The 11,908-nt window shown below is 40.6% G+C and overlaps 1 protein-coding gene across 1 annotated transcript in view; it reads right to left on the bottom strand.

Annotated features, from left to right (window-relative positions):
• Positions 1–2,073: 2,073 nt before the first annotated feature.
• LOC128702404 (uncharacterized) overlaps positions 2,074–11,908 on the bottom strand; it is a 186,661-nt gene continuing 176,826 nt past the window's right edge. Inside the window, exon 7 of the mRNA XM_070080128.1 lies at positions 2,074–2,274. Coding sequence (XP_069936229.1) covers positions 2,080–2,274 — 195 coding nt within the window. The 3' untranslated portion in view covers positions 2,074–2,079. The remainder of the gene's footprint in view (positions 2,275–11,908) is intronic.

The raw sequence follows: 11,908 nt of genomic DNA, 5'->3' as shown, positions 1-11,908 counted from the left end.
CCTACAAGACGCCCGGTTGCCACATCACTCCTACAAGAAGCCCGGTTGCCACATCACTCCTACAAGACACCCGGCTGCCACATCACTCCTACAAGAAGCCCGGTTGCCACATCACTCCTACAAGACACCCGGCTGCCACATCACTCCTACAAGAAGCCCGGTTGCCACATCACTCCTACAAGACACCCGGCTGCCACATCACTCCTACAAGAAGCCCGGTTGCCACATCTCATATTTATGTCAATTTGATCAACTATTGTTGTATGTATTATGTTTATATGATATATATCATGTTTCTTATATAATTTTGAAAAAAAAATATTATAGACGTATTAATGGAAATGTCTATATTAACGAAATATACGACAATTATTATTATTATTATTATTATTATTATTATTATTATTATTATTATTATTATTATTATTATTATTATTATTATTTTATTATGATACTTAATGCGTCTTCAAATCTAGCGAGATACTCTTTAATGTTTTTCATGTGTACGTGAACGCCAGCACAGTAAGATTATTTTGGTACATGTACTTGTAAGTACAACTATCAGAGGATATATAACGTACACAAGCAACTCACACAAAGTGTGACTGTAAATGGTCCAGGTCAGACCAAAACGTCCTCACTCCTATGTGTCAGTTATTTGTTTGTTGTTCCAGTCACGGTATTGCGTCTTTTTATTATATATAAAATATGCAATAACTTTAAAACACTTAAAATTCTCGAAAGTTTTCAGACATAATCGAGAGATGCGCAGCTGACGCAGGATTCGCGCGACGTAATAGCGAATCAGGGAATCTTTACACGAATTTTGGTTATAATTTTAATTGTCCATATTAGGAAATCGATTTAAATCAGATCCTTCGTGTATATCAAGAGAGACAAGTATTCAGAACCCTGATTTGTTGTGTTGAATCATCAGTAGATAAGGTTTTTTCAGGGATTTTTAACCCCGGGAATTGCTATCTATCCAGGATAAGACAAGTCAGTGGTTCATCTTGGGCTGTCTGTCTTATTCCTTGTAGTCTTATCCCCTATGACTGAACCTACAACAGTGTACTAAGACCCAGGTACCTACTTACTGCTAGGTGGTGAACAAGGGCAGAAGGTATAAGGAAGTATGTCCAACGTGCTGATGTGTGTTCTCTGGTTTATTTCTGAGCACAATAAACCCAGCCATAAACACTCTCACATTTACTCAAAAATCAATAATGACAAAAAGATTTGTTTAAAAGTTATTAAATACGTATTCTCCATAGATGACATTTTTTTGAACTTATTTATATTAAGGTCACATTCTAGTAGTCACTGTGACCTTGTGGAAATTTTCCGAATATATCTAAGTTGTTTATGATTATTTAAAAATAAAAAGAGCATGAATGATTTAAAGAAATTAATTTATCAAGTCTAGACAATTTTCTGTATTCTTTAATACAGTGAATAATATAATTGTACGAATAAAGAATAATACGATCAACTGAATTTTCTTATGTATGACAAGTCTTATTAACATTTGTCCTCAATTTAAAGTTAGATAATCAAATAATACATAAAATATATTCAGTACAGATATTGATTTAAATATTACCAAATAATATATTGAATTATGTCATCATTAGTAAAAATATAAGGACTGAGACCCGCGTCAGGGAACACTTGTCTTGTGTCCGGACAACACTTGTCTTGTGTCCGGACAACACTTGTCTTGTGTCCGGACAAAACTGACCCAACCAAAGTAAAAACTTAATAAATCACAAATTAACCAGTAATATTTTACCTTTAAAATTATACTCCAAACGAATTATTAAAAAAAATCAATTATCAGTAAAAGCTTCTAGTGATCAGGGATTAATGACACGAATATTATACATATTACATAAATATATAAATATATATATATATATATATATATATATATATATATATATATATATATATATGTATATATATATATATATATATATATATATATATATATATATATATATATATATATATATATATATATATATATATATATATATATATATATATATATATATATATATATATAGCTTTGTTTTTTTAAGTGTATGTGGTTTTAGTGTCCTTGGGTTCGGGGTCCTTATAAATGTACTGGTTTAGAGCGTAGAAGGATGTTGCTCTGGCACAGTCCACGTTAAACCAGAGGTCACAGACGAAGTACTCCTGGTTGAAGAGCGTTCCATTGGGACACAGGAAGGAATGAAGGGCGCCTCCGTGGAGACACATGTGGTACACCTGAGCCAAGATCAAGAACAACACTATCAGGTTAAATCATACTTTTATATATATTATGGAAGTATCTTTGTACATTTAATGAAAATGGGAAGTTTGATTATTCACAGGATAAAAAAATATATGTTCTTAGTCATTTAATAAGTTTTTTTAAGAGGAGAAATATAATTTATTAAATTTAAATTAATTTTCTGTATTCTCAGAAGAAAAAACTAGCAGAGGTAATTGTTCAAGAATCATGGAAGAAAATGATCATTGATATTTTGAATTGTCATGTTGCATGAACATGTTGCATGAACATGTTGTATGAACATGTTGCCTGAACATGTTGCATGAACATGTTGCATGAACATGTTGTATGAACATGTTGCCTGAACATGTTGCATGAACATGTTGCATGAACATGTTGCATGAACATGTTGCATGAACATGTTGCATGAACATGTTGCATGAACATGTTGCATGAACATGTTGCATGGACATGTTGTATGAACATGTTGCATGAACATGTTGCATGAACATGTTGCATGAACATGTTGCATGAACATGTTGCATGAACATGTTGCATGAACATGTTGCATGAACATGTTGCATGAACATGTTGCATGGACATGTTGTATGAACATGTTGCATGAACATGTTGCATGAACATGTTGCATGAACATGTTGCATGAACATGTTGCATGAACATGTTGCATGAACATGTTGCATGAACATGTTGTATGAACATGTTGCATGAACATGTTGCATGAACATGTTGCATGAACATGTTGCATGAACATGTTGCCTGAACATGTTGCCTGAACATGTACAACAGAGGAAGAATAAAATGGGATGTAAAGACATTTTCTGTGTATATATATACGTCATACTAAAAGACAGAAATAAACAATGTAACCCCCGTGTATATGTATAACGTTTGTCTGCTGACTGCAACCAAAGTTTACTTCTCTATTTCAAGGAAAACTCAATTATTTATTTTCTGAGAAGAGTTTAACATTATATCTTATTATAAGACTTCTTAGTTGGTACTCTTGCATGATGATAGTAGAGTTGGTGATGGTGGTGCTTATGGTGCTGAAACTAATGGTGATTGTGGTTGTAGTGGTGTTATTATTGACCATGTCACGGACGGAGATAGAACCCGGGATCAGAGAATCATAAAACTCCAGAACGACGCGCTAGCCACTGGGCTACCGCGTCGGTCTGGAGCTTTATGACTCTGTGATCGCGGGTTCTAACCCCACCCGTGATATGGTTTGTTTGCAATCGTGTCATTACGATATGGTGAGTCATGGTGTTATTATTGTTGTTGGTGGTAGAGGTGAATTTGTGGAGATCTTGGTGCTATTGTTGGTGATGGAAATAGTGGTGGTGATAGTGATGTTTGTAGTGGTGGTGGTAATAGTGGTGCTTTTGCAAGTGGAGATAATGTTAGCAGTGGTAAGTGAAACAGTTACTCTGTTGTTGTCATGTGGATATATAATAAATATTACCACTATTGTTACCATTATTATTGAATATAGAATGTTGATACCATTCTCTGGTCTCGTAGTCATGGCTGCAGCTTGACTCAGAAAAGTGATACAATTTAATTAAATTTAATTGTCCATATCATATAATTTTTGGCATTTCAGATGGGTGTGTATTTAGTATATTTTCCAGGTATGTCAATGGTAGTCTGACAGTCGTGGCTCATCTGCCTACATATAGTATTTAAATATGACTAGTATTTAACTCTGGTTTTAATTTGAGAGAGAAATTTATTAAGGAAAGAAACACTGAGTTTATACCAGAGTGTTGTGGTATCAATTAATTTATAAAAGTGTTGCGTGGTTTCTTTGATACAGCATTGAGAAGAGTCTAGAGGCAGTGGAAACTTTGTGTTTAGGAATGTGTGATAACGATAGGAACATAGAAACAAAAAAGGCAGTGATGGGGTATGAAATGTGCAGTTCCAAAAGCAGAGTAAGGTTTGTTGACGTGTTTTGACGTGAAAAGGTCGAAATAAATTAGATTACTTTTATGTATAAATCTATTGTGAAAGGATGGACGGAGGGGAACTGGTCGTTCCAGGAAGGGTGAAGGGATGGAGGGGTACTGGTCGTTCCAGGAAGGGTGAAAGGACGGAGGGGTACTGGTCGTTCCAGGAAGGGTGAAAGGACGGAGGGGTACTGGTCGTTCCAGGAAGGGTGAAAGGATGGAGGGGTACTGGTCGTTCCAGGAAGGGTGAAAGGATGGAGGGGTACTGGTCGTTCCAGGAAGGGTGAAAGGATGGAGGGGTACTGGTCGTTCCAGGAAGGGTGAAAGGATGGAGGGGTACTGGTCGTTCCAGGAAGGGTGAAAGGACGGAGGGGTACTGGTCGTTCCAGGAAGGGTGAAAAGATGGAGGGGTACTGGTCGTTCCAGGAAGGGTGAAAGGATGGAGGGGTACTGGCCGTTCCAGGAAGGGTGAAAGGATGGAGGGGTACTGGCCGTTCCAGGAAGGGTGAAAGGATGGAGGGGTACTGGTCGTTCCAGGAAGGGTGAAAAGATGGAGGGGTACTGGTCGTTCCAGGAAGGGTGAAAGGATGGAGGGGTACTGGTCGTTCCAGGAAGGGTGAAAGGATGGAGGGGTACCGGTCGTTCCAGGAAGGGTGAAAGGATGGAGTGGTACTGGCCGTTCCAGGAAGGGTGAAAAAATGGAGGGGTACTGGTCGTTCCAGGAAGGGTGAAAGGATGGAGGGGTACTGGTCGTTCCAGGAAGGGTGAAAGGATGGAGGGGTACTGGTCGTTCCAGGAAGGGTGAAGGGAAGGAGAGGAACTGGTCGTTCCAGGAAGGGTGAAAGGACGGAGGGGTACTGGTCGTTCCAGGAAGGGTGAAAGGATGGAGGGGTACTGGTCGTTCCAGGAAGGGTGAAGGGATGGAGGGGTACTGGTCGTTCCAGGAAGGGTGAAAGGACGGAGGGGTACTGGTCGTTCCAGGAAGGGTGAAAGGATGGAGGGGTAGTGGTCATTCCAGGAAGGGTGAAGGGATGGAGGGGTATTGGTCGTTCCAGGAAGGGTGAAAGGACGGAGGGGTACTGGTCGTTCCAGGAAGGGTGAAAGGATGGATGGGGTACTGGTCGTTCCAGGAAGGGTGAAGGGATGGAGGGGTACTGGTCGTTCCAGGAAGAGTGAAGGGATGGAGGGGTACTGGTCGTTCCAGGAAGGGTGAAGGGATGGAGGGGTACTGGTCGTTCCAGGAAGGGTGAAGGGATGGAGGGGTACTGGTCGTTCCAGTAATGACTAAAATGAGTAGAAGAGACTCCAGTTTGGAGGAGTTATGAGTGAGCTAGTTATACAGTAGTGAATGTTCACAAGTGTGCTAGTTATACAGTAGTGAATGTTCACAAGTGTGCTAGTTATACAGTAGTGAATGTTCACAAGTGAACTAGTTATACAGTAGTGAATGTTCACAAGTGTGCTAGTTATACAGTAGTGAATGTTCACAAGTGAACTAGTTATACAGTAGTGAATGTTCACAAGTGAACTAGTTATACAGTAGTGAATGTTCACAAGTGTGCTAGTTATACAGTAGTGATTGTTCACAAGTGAACTAGTTATACAGTAGTGAATGTTCACAAGTGAACTAGTTATACAGTAGTGAATGTTCACAAGTGAACTAGTTATACAGTAGTGAATGTTCACAAGTGAACTAGTTATACAGTAGTGAATGTTCACAAGTGTGCTAGTTATACAGTAGTGATTGTTCACAAGTGAACTAGTTATACAGTAGTGAATGTTCACAAGTGAACTAGTTATACAGTAGTGATTGTTCACAAGTGAACTAGTTATACAGTAGTGAATGTTCACAAGTGAGCTAGTTATACAGTAGTGAATGTTCACAAGTGAGCTAGTTATACAGTAGTGAATGTTCACAAATGAACTAGTTATACAGTAGTGAATGTTCAAAAGTGTGCTAGTTATACAGTAGTGAATGTTCACAAGTGAGCTAGTTATACAGTAGTGAATGTTCACAAGTGTGCTAGTTATACAGTAGTGAATGTTCACAAATGAACTAGTTATACAGTAGTGAATGTTCACAAGTGAGCTAGTTATACAGTAGTGAATGTTCACAAGTGAGCTAGTTATACAGTAGTGAATGTTCAAAAGTGTGCTAGTTATACAGTAGTGAATGTTCACAAGTGAGCTAGTTATACAGTAGTGAATGTTCAAAAGTGTGCTAGTTATACAGTAGTGAATGTTCACAAGTGAGCTAGTTATACAGTAGTGAATGTTCACAAGTGTGCTAGTTATACAGTAGTGAATGTTCACAAATGAACTAGTTATACAGTAGTGAATGTTCACAAGTGAGCTAGTTATACAGTAGTGAATGTTCACAAGTGAGCTAGTTATACAGTAGTGAATGTTCAAAAGTGTGCTAGTTATACAGTAGTGAATGTTCACAAGTGAGCTAGTTATACAGTAGTGAATGTTCAAAAGTGTGCTAGTTATACAGTAGTGAATGTTCACAAGTGAGCTAGTTATACAGTAGTGAATGTTCACAAGTGAGCTAGTGATACAGTAGTGAATGTTCACAAGTGAGCTAGTGATACAGTAGTGAATGTTCACAAGTGTGCTAGTTATACAGTAGTGAATGTTCACAAGTGAACTAGTTATACAGTAGTGAATGTTCACAAGTGTGCTAGTTATACAGTAGTGAATGTTCACAAGTGGTTTCAAGGAACTGACATTCTCGTGGAGCAAAGTGAACTATGTGAAAATATTCAGAGAAGTACGACTGCGGAGCCTAAAGTCCTGAAGGTGGTAATTACCATGTGTGGTGAAGGTGGTAACTACCATGTGTGGTGAAGGTGGTAATTACCATGTGTGGTGAAGGTGGTAATTACCATGTGTGGTGAAGGTGGTAATTACCATGTGTGGTGAAGGTGGTAATTACCATGTGTGGTGAAGGTGGTAATTACCATGTGTGGTGAAGGTGGTAATTACCATGTGTGGTGAAGGTGGTAATTACCATGTGTGGTGAAGGTGGTAATTACCATGTGTGGTGAAGGTGGTAATTACCATGTGTGGTGAAGGTGGTAATTACCATGTGTGGTGAAGGTGGTGTGTGGTGAAGGTGGTAATTACCATGTGTGGTGAAGGTGGTAATTACCATGTGTGGTGAAGGTGGTAATTACCATGTGTGGTGAAGGTGGTAATTACCATGTGTGGTGAAGGTGGTAATTACCATGTGTGGTGAAGGTGGTAATTACCATGTGTGGTGAAGGTGGTAATTACCATGTGTGGTGAAGGTGGTAATTACCATGTGTGGTGAAGGTGGTAATTACCATGTGTGGTGAAGGTGGTAATTACCATGTGTGGTGAAGGTGGTAATTACCATGTGTGGTGAAGGTGGTAATTACCATGTGTGGTGAAGGTGGTAATTACCATGTGTGGTGAAGGTGGTAATTACCATGTGTGGTGAAGGTGGTAATTACCATGTGTGGTGAAGGTGGTAATTACCATGTGTGGTGAAGGTGGTAATTACCATGTGTGGTGAAGGTGGTAATTACCATGTGTGGTGAAGGTGGTAATTACCATGTGTGGTGAAGGTGGTAATTACCATGTGTGGTGAAGGTGGTAATTACCATGTGTGGTGAAGGTGGTAATTACCATGTGTGGTGAAGGTGGTAATTACCATGTGTGGTGAAGGTGGTAATTACCATGTGTGGTGAAGGTGGTAATTACCATGTGTGGTGAAGGTGGTAATTACCATGTGTGGTGAAGGTGGTAATTACCATGTGTGGTGAAGGTGGTAATTACCATGTGTGGTGAAGGTGGTAATTACCATGTGTGGTGAAGGTGGTAATTACCATGTGTGGTGAAGGTGGTAATTACCATGTGTGGTGAAGGTGGTAATTACCATGTGTGGTGAAGGTGGTAATTACCATGTGTGGTGAAGGTGGTAATTACCATGTGTGGTGAAGGTGGTAATTACCATGTGTGGTGAAGGTGGTAATTACCATGTGTGGTGAAGGTGGTAATTACCATGTGTGGTGAAGGTGGTAATTACCAGGTGGGGTGGCGGTGGTAATTACCATGTGTGGTGAAGGTGGTAATTACCATGTGTGGTGTGGTAATTACATGTGTGGTTAAGGTGGTAATTACCATGTGTGGTGAAGGTGGTAATTACCATGTGTGGTGAAGGTGGTAATTACCATGTGTGGTGAAGGTGGTAATTACCATGTGTGGTGAAGGTGGTAATTACCATGTGTGGTGAAGGTGGTAATTACCATGTGTGGTGAAGGTGGTAATTACCATGTGTGGTGAAGGTGGTAATTACCATGTGTGGTGAAGGTGGTAATTACCATGTGTGGTGAAGGTGGTAATTACCATGTGTGGTGAAGGTGGTAATTACCATGTGTGGTGAAGGTGGTAATTACCATGTGTGGTGAAGGTGGTAATTACCATGTGTGGTGAAGGTGGTAATTACCATGTGTGGTGAAGGTGGTAATTACCATGTGTGGTGAAGGTGGTAATTACCATGTGTGGTGAAGGTGGTAATTACCATGTGTGGTGAAGGTGGTAATTACCATGTGTGGTGAAGGTGGTAATTACCATGTGTGGTGAAGGTGGTAATTACCATGTGTGGTGAAGGTGGTAATTACCATGTGTGGTGAAGGTGGTAATTACCATGTGTGGTGAAGGTGGTAATTACCATGTGTGGTGAAGGTGGTAATTACCATGTGTGGTGAAGGTGGTAATTACCATGTGTGGTGAAGGTGGTAATTACCATGTGTGGTGAAGGTGGTAATTACCATGTGTGGTGAAGGTGGTAATTACCATGTGTGGTGAAGGTGGTAATTACCATGTGTGGTGAAGGTGGTAATTACCATGTGTGGTGAAGGTGGTAATTACCATGTGTGGTGAAGGTGGTAATTACCATGTGTGGTGAAGGTGGTAATTACCATGTGTGGTGAAGGTGGTAATTACCATGTGTGGTGAAGGTGGTAATTACCATGTGTGGTGAAGGTGGTAATTACCATGTGTGGTGAAGGTGGTAATTACCATGTGTGGAGTAGGTAATTACCATGGTAATTACCATGTGTGGTGAAGGTGGTAATTACCATGTGTGGTGAAGGTGGTAATTACCATGTGTGGTGAAGGTGGTAATTACCATGTGTGGTGAAGGTGGTAATTACCATGTGTGGTGAAGGTGGTAATTACCATGTGTGGTGAAGGTGGTAATTACCATGTGTGGTGAAGGTGGTAATTACCATGTGTGGTGAAGGTGGTAATTACCATGTGTGGTGAAGGTGGTAATTACCATGTGTGGTGAAGGTGGTAATTACCATGTGTGCTGAAGGTGGTAATTACCATGTGTGCTGAAGGTGGTAATTACCATGTGTGGTGAAAGTGGTAATTACCATGTGTGGTGAAGGTAGTAATTACCATGTGTGGTGAAGGTGGTAATTACCATGTGTGGTGAAGGTGGTAATTACCATGTGTGGTGAAGGTAGTAATTACCATGTGTGGTGAAGGTGGTAATTACCATGTGTGGTGAAAGTGGTAGTTACCATGTGTGGTGAAGGTGGTAATTACCATGTGTGAAGGTGGTAATTACCATGTGTGGTGAAGGTGGTAATTACCATGTGTGGTGAAGGTGGTAGTTACCATGTGTGGTGAAGGTGGTAATTGCCATGTGTGGTGAAGGTGGTAATTACCATGTGTGGTGAAGGTGGTAATTACCATGTGTGGTGAAGGTGGTAGTTACCATGTGTGGTGAAGGTGGTAATTGCCATGTGTGGTGAAGGTGGTAATTACCATGTGTGGTGAAGGTGGTAATTACCATGTGTGGTGAAGGTGGTAATTACCATGTGTGGTGAAGGTGGTAATTACCATGTGTGGTGAAGGTGGTAATTACCATGTGTGGTGAAGGTGGTAATTACCATGTGTGGTGAAGGTGGTAATTACCATGTGTGGTGAAGGTGGTAATTACCATGTGTGGTGAAGGTGGTAATTACCATGTGTGGTGAAGGTGGTAATTACCATGTGTGGTGAAGGTGGTAATTACCATGTGTGGTGAAGGTGGTAATTACCATGTGTGGTGAAGGTGGTAATTACCATGTGTGGTGAAGGTGGTAATTACCATGTGTGGTGAAGGTGGTAATTACCATGTGTGGTGAAGGTGGTAATTACCATGCGTGGTGAAGGTGGTAATTACCATGCGTGAAGGTGGTAATTACCATGTGTGGTGAAGGTGGTAATTACCATGTGTGGTGAAGGTGGTAATTACCATGTGTGGTGAAGGTGGTAATTACCATGTGTGGTGAAGGTGGTAATTACCATGTGTGGTGAAGGTGGTAATTACCATGTGTGGTGAAGGTGGTAATTACCATGTGTGGTGAAGGTGGTAATTATCATGTGTGGTGAAGGTGGTAATTACCATGTGTGGTGAAGGTGGTAATTACCATGTGTGGTGAAGGTGGTAATTACCATGTGTGGTGAAGGTGGTAATTACCATGTGTGGTGAAGGTGGTAATTACCATGTGTGGTGAAGGTGGTAATTACAATGTGTGGTGAAGGTGGTAATTACCATGAGTGGTGAAGGTGGTAATTACCATGTGTGGTGAAGGTGGTAATTACCATGTGTGGTGAAGGTGGTAATTACCATGTGTGGTGAAGGTGGTAATTACCATGTGTGGTGAAGGTGGTAATTACCATGTGTGGTGAAGGTGGTAATTACCATGTGTGGTGAAGGTGGTAATTACCATGTGTGGTGAAGGTGGTAATTACCATGTGTGGTGAAGGTGGTAATTACCATGTGTGGTGAAGGTGGTAATTACCATGTGTGGTGAAGGTGGTAATTATCATGTGTGGTGAAGGTGGTAATTACCATGTGTGGTGAAGGTGGTAATTACCATGTGTGGTGAAGGTGGTAATTACCATGTGTGGTGCAGGTGGTAATTACCATGTGTGGTGAAGGTGGTAATTACCATGTGTGGTGAAGGTGGTAATTACCATGTGTGGTGAAGGTGGTAATTACCATGTGTGGTGAAGGTGGTAATTACCATGTGTGGTGAAGGTGGTAATTACCATGTGTGGTGAAGGTGGTAATTACCATGTGTGAAGGTGGTAATTACCATGTGTGGTGAAGGTGGTAATTACCATGTGTGGTGAAGGTGGTAATTACCATGTGTGGTGAAGGTGGTAATTACCATGTGTGGTGAAGGTGGTAATTACCATGTGTGGTGAAGGTGGTAATTACCATGTGTGGTGAAGGTGGTAGTTACCATGTGTGGTGAAGGTGGTAATTACCATGTGTGGTGAAGGTGGGAATTACCATGTGTGGTGAAGGTGGTAATTACCATGTGTGGTGAAGGTGGTAATTATCATGTGTGGTGAAGATGGTAATTACCATGTGTGGTGAAGGTGGGAATTACCATGTGTGGTGAAGGTGGGAATAACCATGTGTGGTGAAGGTGGTAATTACCATGTGTGGTGAAGGTGGTAATTACCATGTGTGGTGAAGGTGGTAATTACCATGTGTGGTGAAAGTGGGAATTACCATGTGTGGTGAAGGTGGTAATTACCATGTGTGGTGAAGGTGATAATTACCATTTGTGAAGGTGGTAATTACCATGTGTGGTGAAGGTTGTAATTACCATGTGTG

This window comes from Cherax quadricarinatus, unplaced genomic scaffold (genome assembly GCF_038502225.1).
Source record: "Cherax quadricarinatus isolate ZL_2023a unplaced genomic scaffold, ASM3850222v1 Contig158, whole genome shotgun sequence".
Lineage (NCBI taxonomy): Eukaryota > Metazoa > Arthropoda > Malacostraca > Decapoda > Parastacidae > Cherax > Cherax quadricarinatus.
The sequence above is the reverse complement of the archived record's forward strand: the minus strand, read 5'-3'. Positions and strand labels throughout refer to the sequence as shown.